The sequence below is a fragment of the Falco rusticolus genome, chromosome 3 (assembly GCF_015220075.1).
Source record: "Falco rusticolus isolate bFalRus1 chromosome 3, bFalRus1.pri, whole genome shotgun sequence".
Lineage (NCBI taxonomy): Eukaryota > Metazoa > Chordata > Aves > Falconiformes > Falconidae > Falco > Falco rusticolus.
The window spans coordinates 26,986,153-27,001,249 of record NC_051189.1 but is presented as its reverse complement, the minus strand read 5'-3'; the positions used below and the strand labels follow the sequence as shown (position 1 = coordinate 27,001,249).

Genomic DNA, 15,097 nt, shown 5'->3' with positions numbered 1-15,097 from the left:
GCTATTACTATTTTTCAAGTTTTTGAAGAGAATGAATTGAATTCAAGATTGTTCCATTTCTTCCACACTGGAATGGTTGACCAGACAAACTACAGACTTGCAACTGCAGGTCTAAATGAAGCTTAATGCCTGTTTAAGCTGCAGTGGAAAAGCGGTCTTCTGGGCTCAGCTGAATGCAAGAAGGCACAAAGAAGAAGTTCTTCATCAATGTGTCTGAAGCAATTCCAGCATCTTGCATCTCATCCCTGCGGCACAGAAGGATGAGAGTTGTAAGAAGGTGCTTTTATGTACCAGTTCACATCAGAAACCAGCCTGGAATACAGCATTTGAAGCCTACTGCTCCTGGACAGGCCAGCCCCAGCCTCAGCGGAGGGGAGGATGATCAGCTATGCAAGCACTTGGCAGACACAGAAAGGCCGTGACTCCGCTGGCAGAACTGCAGGGCCCTGGCTACCTCGCTATTGGAACAGGCTACCCAGCTCTCAGCACCACAACAGCACTGCCACCATTGCAGTGAGCTGCAGTTACTCCTATTGGGAAAGCTCAAAGGTTGACGGTCAAACAGCAAAAGGCCTTGCAACTACCGCTGAACTCTGTCAACGCGAGGTATTTTGCTTTCCTTTGTCAGCCTTAAAGCATAGGAGGCATTTTGTCACAGCTCTCACTTTAGTCTTAGCAAAGTCAGACAACAGTAACAAAACCAAACCCACAAACTAAAAAGGCACATTCTTGCCCTCAGTTGCATCTTCCTGTATTTGCCATCAAATGCAATTTCTATTTGGCTGTAAGTGTATGCTCTTGAGGGAAGCGAAAACAATCTTGCCACTATCAAGAGAATTTTCTTACCAGTCACTGAAAGACATCATGTAGTAAATCAGTGGCCTCTGATAGTCGTTAAAGGTAGACTGTTCACCTAAGGTACCAGAACCCATATTATCAAGATCAGCCAATCTCCAACGCTCAACTCGGGAAGAAGACAGTTTTCCACAATTTGATCAAGCTCATCACAGGATGGACCCCAAAGGCTGCTTGCGAACAGAGGCTCATCTTCCTTGTATTTCTATATGGAAATGATCCAGGTAATTCAGGCTTCAGTTTATTGAATAAGAAACTTTTCAAATATACATAAGGATAATTTTATAGGTAATACAGTTATATGAAGTGTTAAATATATATAAAAATATAAGGATAATTAAGGACTATCCCTGAAGATTTAGAAGTACTCACCTTGTGAACCTCTGGGATAGTATTCAGTTTCTCAGACAATTTAGTTGCAAAAGAACCATAAACACCATCGTTTATGTAATATGTAAATACTGGTTCGTCATTATTCCTGGTTTGCTCCACTGGAATAAAAATAAAAAAAAAAGTTGTCTGGCATGCATATTTTTTTGGTCATAAGTAGTCCTTTTGCAACCTAACTCATCAACTGCGTTCTCCTGACAAGGGTGTTCCACATATACCAGAATTGGAGAATTACGCGCAGAGTAATACGTATGAGACCAGATTACAAATTCAGTTGTAACATTAAGTGTGAGGCTTAGCAAAATTAATACTTCCAGTACTAATCACTGTTAAGAATATAAATCCAATTTCTACTTCAACAGAAAAGCAGCTCGCTCTGTGAGTTTTTTTATGTTCTTCTAATACAGAACCATCCAAAACACCTTCCATAAAGCACCCTATATAAGTTCACCATTGAGAAGTCAAACCTAGTAAGGAAACAAGAAGTGCCACATAAATGTAACAAAAAAGGGAGGTACACAGGTAACATCTGGTCAGAACCCAAACGGTGGATTACAATGCTAGCGTAACAGAATGCATTAAATATATGTGAGACAAACTAGCTCATCGTGATTAAGGGAGCAGTTATCAGTACAGATTCATAACATGTAAAAGATAAATACGACTCTTACCTCCAGAAGGAAGTAGTTTATCATACTCAACAGTCTTCTTCGCAATGATGTTAACTGCTAGTGTAAATGCAGATGAAACATAGTAACATCCAGGCTCTGCAATCACATTAACACCAGATTCCTTAGGGAAGTAGACATCCAGCAATGGCCTGATGACATGATTAACCTACGAAGTTGAAGCCAGAGGCAAGACCAATGAAACGCAGCTTATGTACGTATCAGATGCACACACACACTTTCAGTCAGCAACAGTTCTAGTAAGCACACCAAAAACTACTGTTCATCTATTGTCTGACAAGTGCTCTTACCAAATGTCCAAAATTCACAAAAGTGTTTAAGAAAATAGGTCATTCTGCTAAGCACTGAAGACAGAGTACCATGAGTCCAAGCACGACACAGTCCCTCCTCCCAAAGTTCAAGTTGTGGTACCACTCAAGACTGCACAAGTAGTTTCAAACTTGCACAACAGATAACAAAGCTAGGTATGAATCCAGAAGAACAAGGAAAGGACCTTTTTGTGATCAGTTCCAAATACTGTTGTATTAGAAACAATGAATTATTCAATACTGATGCTCAAATTTTAAGCCAAATACTTAAGATTAACAAGTATTTTATTTTGAAGAAGTAGCAGAACAGTTAGAACTAAGAAAAGCCCTGATTGCTGTTAGAAACTTTTCACTGAATCACTTTCAACGTCCTACATTCAAGGAGTTTGTCTTTATGACAACATACAGTGTAAACAGGTTATTCTGTTTTATGTGCCACTGCATACTGAAGAGCCCATTTAGGCCAAAACAAAGACTTGCCAAAGCAAAGATAAAAGCAAGACTTCTAGTCTTCAGTTCTAAAACAAAGTGCTGGAAACTTTCATACAGTAGCAACATGGCTTATGATCAAAAGTATGCTAAGCAATCCTGGCCCAAACCATGCAACAGAATAACCAGTTGGACAACAACAGGCAACTGCCAAAAACATTTAACTAGTGGTGTTAAAGCGGATTAGGATAGTAATTTAATCTGTGACGTCCCGAAGTCAGTATTCACCCAATATGAGCAGTATTAAAGAAAAATAATTATCACCTCAAGGACTGATTACAGTACCCATGATACAGAAAACAAACCCAACTCTTTGGATGTTATGAATTAGCCTAACATGAAATTTAGAATAGGTTTCAGCTATCAGTATTAGTTGCAGTTTGAAGGTTACACTTCAACTTAAGTCATAATTAGTTTCAACTTCCCATGTATTGCATACCTCTTCCAGCTGAAGTTCTGAACCTGTGAAGCCCCCACCAATATCCAACATGTTCATCTTAAAGCCAAATTCTTCCTAAAATGCACAGGCAGAATGTAAGTACACAGACAAGTGTAACTAAAAGCATCTTTTGTTCCTCCTTACTGCGGTTCTTTTCTATGTACTTCATACTTTTGAGCATATTTAGCAGCAGACATCTAGTGAGGGAGTAACAGCATTGTAAAAGTTAGTATAGCTCCATTAAACCTGGTAGTAATAGCATTGTGATGTCAACAGAAGCTGGTTACACAATTCTTAAGTCCCACAGCAACATCAACTCCTATCTCGTGGGATACATTACATTCAGTGGTTCCTGAACAGGGCAGCGCATTCTCTCAAAACGAAGTTTTAGGAATTCACGGATATATATAATGCAAGTCTTTCAGATAGTGCTTATGTGACAAGACTGCTACAATGAATTTGCACAATGGTCAGTGAGAATTTCAGTTCTGTTGTCCTCAGGCGGTACCAGTGACAGTCAGTGCTCTAACTGCAGTAATCAGAGTAAAAAGCCCCACAGTCTTTATTTAGTTTGTGAGCTTCTCGTTTACAGGAAGACAGTTAGAGAAAGGAATTTTGCAATTATGAGAGATACACATAGAACATGTGAGATTCACAACAGTCATCTGAGGCATCCAACAAATCCATTCCTCTTCATCCAGATTTGGATATCCCCCACCACAACAGGACACTTATTTCTTACAATGCTTAGTTAATCGCAGAGATCACATCATCAAATTAGTGGTTGCATCACCATAAATGCCAGCATACAAATGCTTAGTATTTTAATATGAAAAAGTGTCAACTGGGTATTTGCAGGACTGAGCAGTGGGACAGTATTCACCAACCTTTGTCCACAATTAGTATTATAAAGTTTGTTTTACCTCTACCACGCATCTCACAATGGAGTGTTTAGACCCTTACTGGAAGTTCCATTTCCTGCCATGCTATGTTTTGGAAATTATCTCACTGGCTTGTTAGTGTAATCAGAATAGAATGGATTCTCTACTGTAGCAACTGCATGTGTGTATACATCTACTTACAGCCATGTCAAACACACACCGAGCATCAGATATAGCATGAATGTACGTTTGCAGTTCCTTGCAAGAGCCTGAAACATGAAATCTGAAAGAAATAAAAATACAGTTAATACGCTGGACTGTGTGGCTTTCAGACCAAGCAAACTGTTCCACCACCTAGAACGGCAATGGAAGCAATTCATTCCCAAGTGGCTCAAGACAAGCTTGCACGATAATACAGTAACTACGCAGAGAATAAGCTCGGTTGATGATTGCCTTCTATTCCACTGGTTTTTCACTTGAGGCTGTCTTGCCTTTAACACCAAGAATGTCCTACAATATTCTCATCTTTAAGAAATGACAGATTACTGAACCTTTCAGTCTTCACTATCGAAGTGGTTAAAATTTGTTCTTCAGTGGGTGCCAATGCTACACATTACATATACAGTACACCCTCCTGTATACTGTCTCCCCTCTCAACCTTCTTTGTATTGCCTTGCCCGTATACCCTCTTCTCCTGGGCCATCCAATTTTCTCCTCAAAACTAGGGCTGTACTATGCACACCATCTCCTCTCTCCAACATTTGGGAGAGGATGAGGAGAGGTGTGTCCCACTGCTACCCTGTTCTGAGGCCTGTTCACCCCCAGGCCAGGTCTTAAGTTTCACAGCAAAGCCAAACAGGCTGGTGAGCAGGCCATCAGAAGCAGAGAAGTACTGATGCCTCCTGCAAGGTCCTGAATCCCCTCTGGTTCCTCATCCAAAAGTACTGCCATAATACTGGTAGTAACTGAGGTGCCAAAACAGGCACAAACATCCCCATGGACTTCCTAAAGACTAGTATGGTCTGTTGGTTCTGGACAGACCATACACACACCCCCCTGAGCCATGATGCTCTCTACACCAAATCTACTCTAAGGAATGCCATCTTGAGGCAAAAGTCATTTTTTAAAACTTACTCGCATGAATCCACATGTGGATTTTTTTAAATTCTTTTTGGTTTTATAAAGAAAAAGCATAAAAGCTGTGTGATTTTTGTAAGTCAGTTTAGACATCATATAAAGAGGTACATTTTCTCAGTAGTAGTAGTATCATATAAATTTTAAATATGTTTGTCATTTATAATGATTATAGTACATTTATGCTTTAATTTGACATCAATTTCAAACAGATTTACATCAAAGCAATTGTGGTTTAAATCCCCACAATCTGGCTTCCATTTAAAATATTTTACTGTCTTGGCACACCCTCTTACTTGTTTGGTTGCTTTCTTAAAACATTCATGAGTGAGTATGTGGTACATTAGTAGCTGAAGGTAGACAGAACAAAGACATGTGCATGCATTTTTCGTCTATATAGTAAAAATCTTTGTTAAATTTCAAATTAAAATACCACAGCTCATTTGGCAGCTCTCAGAACACTGGGATTCATTCCTACCTCCTACAAGCAAAAAAAACTTACCCCAGTATTTTGTCTTGATGTGATCAGAGTGACATAGGACCCAACTCTTAGAAAATCCAACCCAATGTTCATCTTGCTCAAAGTCTGCCCAAGCTATTCCATGCTATACTAGCACTTATCTGTTACGCCATTTATTGCTGGACAAATACAAATGAAGTTACCATGGAAGTTCAAGAGTACAGTTAGAAAATAGAAAAGGCTTTTAAACTTTGCTTTCATGCTTACAGAAGGATTTCTGATACTCTATTTCAAATTGCTCCGTCTGTAATAGTTAATTTGTCTCAATAGTTTTTGCTTTTATATTAGTACTTTGCTTGCAAGCAAAAACTCACAATCCAGAAGTTGGGGTTTGGTGTTTGTTGGGGGTTTTTTTGGGTTTTTTGTTGGTTTTTTGTGGGGTTTGTTTGTTTTTGTGTGGGGTTTTTTTTTGGTGTGTTTTTATTTTTTAGAAAACCTCTAAAATAGTACCGAAGGGGGAAAAATTCTTCTCTATTCTACATCTTGAATACATCATGCAGACATCTACTCAGCCAGCAGAGAACAATAAAGTTACTCACTTGACACCAACTATTTGGACTCCCAACTCCTTAGCACATTCCATGAGATGCCTACAGTTCTTCATGGTGGTGCCAAACTTCATATTCATCTCCTCATCAGCAGTAATGTCTTCTGTGGCAATGTGCAGTAAGAGCCTAAGAGAAGGGGAAGATGATTGGGGCAGTTGGTTTACATCATCAGCACATGTGAAGCCTGAAGACTGTCAGAAGTGTGTTGATTATGTTGTCAGTACTCCTGCTCCATCGATGGATGAGTCAAGTGAACCTAATAAAAACAATCCTGTACAGAGAAAAAACTAGCAATTAGGGGCTAAAACATGGAGCCAACAAGGACAAGGGATTTCGAAATGCAGCAACTAAGACTCTTTTGTAGCAGCAAGAGTCTGCTGAGTGCTGTAATGAAAGAGAATGTTACCTTCTAATAAAGTATACTTCCTCATAAATCCATTAAGACTGTAATATGCTTTTCCCACCTCTGTTCTCCTTTCTAGCTAAAAGGAGAGCATGGAGATTCCCCTTCAGTCAGTCATGTACCAGACTTCATTCAACTCAGCATCTGGAGAACACCAGGCTGACACATTAAAAGCACACCCTGGCCACATCCCTCCACCTCCCCTCCTGGCTAAGCATGGGGACTGGTGATGGAGTAGGGTGTCAGCCCGCTCCCTGTCCCTTCCAGGACACCTGTGGGGCAGGGAGGCAATGAGTACCATCTCTTACAGTCTTATGCAGCGAGACGGCTTCCTCTCTCTGATCAAAGCCTCATTCTGGACAGGTCTGGCAAACTGCCATGCCAGTGTTGACAGTTTTTTTACATTAAAGTAACACTTGAGTGGCAAAGATATGTTCACACCAAAAAACCTCACTCCTTCCCCACACCACAATAAGATTTAATTAATTAGCCATGTGGCAAACTACAGAGAAATTGTGTCATGACATACAGGCAGCCTGCACAGAGCACGTTACATTTAAACTCTCTATCTTGGTTAACTAAGCGGAATGAAGTAGTTCTTCTTTAAGACAAGCAATAAGCAAAACTTAGCCTAGCCACTACAAAAATACATGCTGGCCTAACAGCTACTTTAAGTTCTAAAAGCCCTTTCCAGATGTCTCATGATTCTTTTTTTTTTTTTTTTAAATGTATTTTGTAAAGAGAAAAAAATTCTGAAATTCTCACTCAGGTTGCCTAGCAATCCATGTTAATTTCAATTTACACCACTCCACCTTGAGAAACTGACTAGCCTCTCATTTCCTGCTTCTCCACTAGCTCTGTTCAAGGAATCTGTAGCCAAACAGTATTTTGTAAAGTATTTGGAAAAAGTGCTAGATAAAACAAAAAAAATTTCAAAACTTAAACTATTTAAAATGTAAAGAAGTTTCAAATCCATAATACTGTGGTTTGTAACCTCACATTAAGGTTAGACAAAAGCATGTCTTAAAGACATCCAACATTAAATTTTATTAATTGTTATAGCAGCATTTTAAGTGAGTCAAGGTATTTTTCTAGTGCAAGCCACTGAAAAAGCATCATCCTGATTTCTAGAAATCTAGTAGGACTCTTCTTCCTATGTTTCAGCCAGTTAGAGCACAGCTAGATGATTATGTATTTGGGTTTGGGGTTTTTATTATTTTATTATTTTTAAGGAAGCACTGATACTTATGACCATGCCTCTGCTGGAGCTCCTAGGACACCAGCAACCTTAGCAGTTAAAACTTTGCCTGGAAAAATCCAAAGGTATAAAGAAAAAGACTATGTGCTCCTTTCTAACATTTCTCTTCTTTATTAAAACAAAAAATTGCAATCATTCAAGTTAGTAAGATTTCCAAAGGCAGAAACATAGTAATAGGTGGAGGTCTTTAATATGAGTTTAGTGCAGAAAGTTGTAAGAATTTTCAGAAAATGCAGAGAATTACAGCTTTTCTAGCAGGATTTCCTCAGGCAAAGCGTAGTTAGCTTCATCTACAAATAGAAACCTAGCTGTAACAACCACACACAAGAACAAGGCAATATAAAGGGTCTGACTTTTTGAATCTATGTCAAGGAAGAGAAAGAAGAAACTAAAGGCTGTCACTTCAGCAAAATTTTAATGATCTGAGGAAGAATTTTAATAAAACAAGCAAACAAATCTCTACCCGGTAGGAGAGCTAGGGATCAGGTTGCTAAGAAGATTTAGACAGCAAATTGCAGTTTTCGTAGAAATTAAGTTTCTTGTCCTTGGTAAACAGGAACTTTTTCAAATGTTATGCAATGGCATCCTTGAAAATAAGTAGAGTTTATGTTGTTTTTCTCTAGCTCATGAAACTCCTTTATTCTGTCTCCCCACTTCATAATTTCTCTGGCCCAAGAAAAACCTGCATCCTAACTTCTCTTGCTGTGGATATTACCATAGACAACACCTTCTAGAAGAGACTGTTAGACTCAAGGAAAGAAATAAACAGAAAAACTAACAGAACAGTAAAAATACAGTGATAACTGGTAAAACACTAACTATGGAAGAGACAGCTTTAGCACTGCTAAGGCTTTCAAATGCATGGGGTATGTCAAGGCCAGAATTTTAACACACAAATTATCTGTCATACATAGCATCCTTTGCACAGGAAGTACTCTCCAGCATGCAATGCACTGATAGGCTTCCGTGAGGATAAAGTGTAATCACTAGCAACAGCAATTGTAACCTTCAAGGCAGTCTTAAAAAGAAAAAAAGAATAACTAGGTGGGATGAGCAGAGTGTCTTTAGATACTGAACTTGGTAGAAACTCCCTAATTCTACAGTTACGGCCACAGAAGACATGGCAGTTTAAGGGACTGTGTAGAACCAAGGCCTTTGTAAAGGATGTCAGGAATTCCGTTTCTTAGTGCACTCTGACGACATCTGAGGGAAGCTATGCTTCTTCAATCACTGGAAAGCACTGCATTCACATAGGCTCTTCACTCCAAAATTTCTTACAGGTATGCCCCATAGCCAAAATATTAACGAGGCACACAATGCTTCATGACATGAATGCGTATCAGTCCAAGAGAGACCACAATACATTGGCAGCAATAAATTCTCCTATTTAACAACCAGAACATCAGTTTTGACCACTTCTCTACAGAAAGCATCTGGGCCACTACCAAAGTGACTAATAGAACTGGAGTCAAATTTCTCACCATTTTAATAGGGGGGAAATACCTGTAGGTGTATTTAATAGACTTACATCTAGGGTTTGGGCGTGTTCTGTAACCCAACACACCATGCTCATTTGCCAATAGTCTCAGCCCTGACTTCAGCTGGAGCCACTAATATCCAGACAGAGCACCCTGAAAGAAAACACTGAAGCCGCAATAGAGCAGGAGGAAGATGTACTTGCAGATGATGAAGTGCCAGACTTCTGAACTTTAATCACTGAAACTTTTACATGAAGATTGCCCTATGAAACTTACGCAAGATTTCTCCCAAAACAAGGGCCTTACTATCATAGTAAGAAGCCAAGACCCAGTAGGGGAAAAAGTTGAAAGAAAGCTACCTTTGAATCAGACAACGGGAGAGAAAAAATAGATACAAGTGAGTTGTATTAAAGAGGCCACGGGTCTTGCTCGCAACTCGTTCCAGCATACAGGCAAAATTAAGTTTCCCCCGCATAAAAAGCAAAACCGTAACTCTGACACTTACTTAGCATTTGGATGATTACGTGCAATTTTCTTCAGCTCAATATCATTGTCACAAGTCATGATGTTTATCCCAGCTTTGCTGCATACTTTATCTGAGATGCTTGCTTGCAAGGATTTGTATATATAATGTTTTCAGGAGAAATGCCCAGATCTTGTACCAATGCCATTTCAGACTGAAAGAGAGGAGCATATCAGAGTTTGGCACAGCCCAGTGCACTATATTCACTGAATTTTTTACATGTGCTCTAGTACTGTATTAAATAGTCAATACACTAAAAAGAAAATTATCCACTGCTTCTAGGGTAGAAATACAGATTTTCAACAGCTACTTACACAGCAGTTCACAATTTAAATTGTATTATTTATAACCATGACACCTAATACCAAAAGCTGATTTTAAAACAGAAGACATAGGGAAGAAAATAAAGCACACTGATACAAAGAGAAAAAGCTACTTACTGGAACATGCGAATCCACACCCAAGGGTTCCCAAATTTCGAGTACACCTGGAGTAGCATTGCATCTTACAGGATAAAATGGTTTTATGGTGCCATCACGTTCTGGCCATTGTATGTTATTCTTTACAAGCTTTCCAAGATCACCAACATAAATCTCTTTTTCCAGGTCTAAAAAAAAAAAACAAAGCAAGAATAGGCAAATAAAATTTCTGAAGTTGTGTGTTGCTGTCAAAACATAAAACACCCATGATACAAGTCTTCAAGAATTATGTACTTTTTTTTTCACCCTGCTACTAACTTAGGTTTGGCCTTGAACAATGCTTTTGTTTTTACTTTCCACCTAGCAACCTGAACTAGTTTAAAAAAAATATCACAGGGAATACCTACCACTTCAGAGATATTATGAATGCTATTAGAACAATACTCTGAGATTCCTGAACAAAAGATACTACTAAAATGCCAAACGCTGATTTTATCTAAAAATACAGATTAGGTTACAATCTCTTCCCACTTGCGTTTTCAGACATCTGCAACTTTTTGGAGGAAGAAATCCACTGGGATGAGAGCTTCACAGTCTCAACAATTTATAACTTATTATACATGGCATTAAATAATGGTAGTACATTAGATTTTATGTCTATCTAATAGCTCATGTTACGGAACATTTGTTGATAGTATTTTAATTCAGGCAGTCAAATTTGAGACTGTTCTCCACATCTTGTGAAGCACAAATTTCAAACAATTTTAAGAACCAACTCAGTGTGTTAAGGTTACAGAGTCAACTACATCCTCTTTAAGAAAATGCACAGACACTTTTCTGGAAACCGTTCACAGCCTCCTTATGCATCGTTACTATAGCCTTTCTCAATATCAAGTCATGATGTGGATGCAGTGGATCGAAATCCGAACAGATCATTCTGTATTTGTTTATAATGTGCACTCGGTAAATTCCTGTAATGAATGGCCTACTGTTTACCCAATTAAAGATCATCACAAAATATAGGATCTATCTGAATTAAGACTGTACATCAAATGTTAACTCTAGCACTTGACTTTTGCAGATATGAAAACTATGTTGTGGCTTATTGTATACAATGTCTTTATTTCTTTTTAAAAAACACAAATAGAAATTCCATCGGGTGGAAGCATACTGACCCCCTGTACGGTCCCAGCAGGAATGGGATCTGGAGCTTTAGATCCATGGCACAGGCCTCTACCCCTTGAGCTAAAGGAGTAAATGAAAGCAGCAGGAGGCAGCTATCCTCTGTGAGCCAGCCAGTGGTTGGAGACATGACATGTTGCCAGTAGTTACCTATTTATTTGCTAGACAGAAAAAGAATATTAGGAATCAGGATTTGGGAATCCTACACCTGAGCTCAGGCCATGGGATTTAGCTATTTGCTGTACTATAGTTGAGCACTTGCATTTGAACATCAGTTCTGATAAACCAAGGAAAAGTCAACAGCTCATAGGTATGGTATATTATAGATACAGGATTCACTTAATGAAACTTCATTCCTTTTTTTAAAGCTCGCGCTTTCTACAGCCTTGTCTATAAAACAAAGGCTACATCTTCCTGCCTCTTAAGGAGTGAGTGAAGCCTTATTCAATAAAACTACTATTGTATGTACAAAAGTATTTGTTTCTTTCCAGTAGATTGCTAAACCTTAACAGCTTTTAGACCAGTTTATTTTCTTGAAAGAAAAAAGGTAGCACACCTGACAATACGCTCGTACCCACATTTCCAACAGGGAGAAGGGTAACGGGACGATACATAATCATACAACCATGATGGGCCACAGAAATTTTAAACATGGCTTTAAACTGGCTCAGCATACAGGTTTGTCTAAAATTCAGCACATTTTTAGGAAAAGAGCAGAAAAAGAAAATGTTTCTAACTCCGCGATATCCACTTGCCCAATTTCAGGTTTCTTGTCTAAACCCCGTTTATAGTAAAATCTTGGTACAAGATGAGAACCTGTATTTAATTACACTAGCAAGACTACTTTTCTGCTAGCCACACTCAGGGAGGTAACAACTGTTGCCCAAATTTCCCCAACAGAATTCAGCCAGAGGCAAACAACCATCAAAGAATTAGAAAACTACTTTATAAGGTGAGTTTTAGCTGACTGTTCCTCTCTGCTGTCAGCTCAGTGCTAAATACCTTGACCTAGTTTGAAGACTTAAGAGAACTAAACCAGAAGATTTGGAAAACTTACATGAGTGTGTTCATAAATACAGTTGTCGATAACATCTGCAAGAGTTGCTCCTTCATCCAACAGACCAATGGAGTAATTTGCATCCTCAAGAAATCCTTTCATCTCAGCCGTATTCCACAAAGCCGACAGTCATAAACCAAGAAACACAAGGGATGGGCTTCCAAGCCTTATATCCGGGTCCTTAAATTATGCAACAAACTGTACAAAGAAAACACAACTCAATAGGAAGAGAGGCACAATGCATACTATGACACTGTTTAAAAACTGGAAAGAACTTTCTAAATACGATGTACTACAAACAAACACACACACTCTCCACAAAAATCAAAGAAACTTTTACTCTGTTCACCCTCCATTTGCCAGGGATAAGGATAGAGCAATTCTACTGAAGCCAAGAATAAAACAGAAGCTATGTACCTTACATCTGATACCAATTTAAAGATGAGTAAGAAACCACTGATGAAAAGCTGTTCTTAAGAATCCCAGACCGTACGCACAGTGATCTGTGTTGAGCTTACGCAAACTATGAAAATACTGCAAGTGTAGCATACCTGTACAAACACCTCCTGTGTTCTTAAGTATAGTATTAGTATTCAAGTATGCATCTAGAAGACTGCCTGTGTAACAACATTTCTGAATTTGTTAAAAACCTATAGTGCATTGGAGAAATGTTAGCATTGATATTGTCATATTCACGTACTTGTTAACATTCCAGTTTTTGGTTAGATACCAATTTATAACCATCGCTTTCACACACTGTATTTACTAGGCATTTGTTTTGTTGTTCCGTTCATAAGATACCTACAACACTTAAAACTCTTCATCATAGCAGTTAATAGAAAGAAGCCACTAGCTAGAAGTAGTTTTCAGAGTGACAGTCAACCTCAGGAAGTGGAATTGGTATTAAAAAAAGTAACAGTTATAGCCTAGGTTTATTTGCATCTTTTTTATCCTCAGACTTTCACTGCAAAATAGATTTTGTTATAAGCAGCGTTTTCCAAAAGACAACCTGAATCAATTAAATCCACAGACAAAACACTGTTAAATATAGTCTTAAACTATGGATTAAATAGTCTCAAGTAAAAATCAGTAGACAGCAGAAAAATGTCAACCAGTGATTATATACTTTCAGCCGCCTTACTTGATGAATACAACAATCTGCCATTTACATTCTATTAGAGCAGGAGGTCTTGTTTAGAGGTCTCCTTTATTAAGTTTATAGCTACTGACTGACCAGACTGGTTTTTGTCATTTCAACTGTCATCTTTGACTAACACAAGACTGATCAAAACCAGGCAGCTAACTAGATTCCTTCTTTACATGAACACCCAAGCCTTTTTTTTTAATCTCAACAGAAGTTGCATAGTCTTTGGAAAAAAGAGTTGTTTTCTAAGGCCAGCTGTACTTGGCAATTAAAAATGTTGTGAGAAACCAGAAACATTACAACTGAAGGTAAAAACAAAAAGCTTCACTAAGACTCTAAAAGCCAAGATGATAATTTTGGCCTCAAATGGTCACAAGGCCATGGTATTAACACTGTTATCATATTTCTTCCACCACCTCTCCAGTAAAAAATCCACAACTTGCAACATAAGTTTAGTTAACATTGTTAATAATACTAACAAAGTTACTTTGCTCAAGCTGATACTAAGACAACTAAGCAGCAGTTGCTCTCGCTTGTCATTGCAGCAATAATGGGAAAAGAGCCAGAAGAGTTTCGTATGCTTTCTCTGTAACTCAAGTATGCCACCTATGTTTCTTAAGAGAAGTATTTACTCCCAGGTGAATTTATGTGGCAGCAAGAATTTTCAGCTATATTCAGAAGCTTAATAATAAAAACATGAATGCTAGGTAAGAATACGCTTGTCTCACACATACAGTGAGTCTCATGCTTATTTACGTGAATCCTTAAGATCTAAAACAATCATGAAGGAGCAAGATAATTATCACATCGATGTAAGGATTTAAGTAAATTACAATATAAAACAATGACTAGGCGGTAGACACTATAATACCTAGGAAAACATATTCAGTCAGTCACACCTCGGTTTAAGTTTGTGAGTAACAAGCTAAAATTCCTTTAAAAAAACGCACCACCAAAAAAAAAGACAAGCTTGTGAACCAAGTTTGACTTCGAATCAGTGAAACAAACATGAACACCACAGTCACGTTTACAAAGCTACTGTCACCCTCTGAACAGGTACTTGAGCAGTAACCTTGATTTGCCAGCTGATGAGCACAAACTCCTCAACACATTCACCTTCATAAAATATCCAAGATTTCCAGGCACAGAGTACCAAAGAGGGTTGGTTTGGGTTAAGTTTTTACCACTTAACTCCCCAAAAGCAACAACAAAAAGAACACTTATCTGGTGAGTCAGCTTCAATGAAGGTAATTTCCTAAATCAGTTGCCTTGTAGTTCATTCACCCAAAATCACTTATGGTCAAGAGGCAGGGAGGAGAAGGAATGCAAGCTAGTACTGACTTAATAAAATAGCTTGCAACAAGCCATGACCAACCTAGT

At 38.4% G+C, this 15,097-nt stretch overlaps 1 protein-coding gene across 1 annotated transcript; it reads right to left on the bottom strand.

Moving 5' to 3' along the window:
* Positions 1–106: 106 nt before the first annotated feature.
* Positions 107–10,078, bottom strand: LOC119144155 (antizyme inhibitor 1-like). Its single transcript, XM_037379113.1, is given in 9 exon segments — positions 107–245; positions 847–940; positions 943–1,060; positions 1,228–1,346; positions 1,917–2,082; positions 3,171–3,245; positions 4,253–4,334; positions 6,245–6,379; positions 9,898–10,078. Coding segments are annotated over 9 exon segments (960 nt in total). The 5' UTR covers positions 9,957–10,078; the 3' UTR covers positions 107–133.
* Between the last annotated feature and the right edge of the window lie 5,019 nt (positions 10,079–15,097).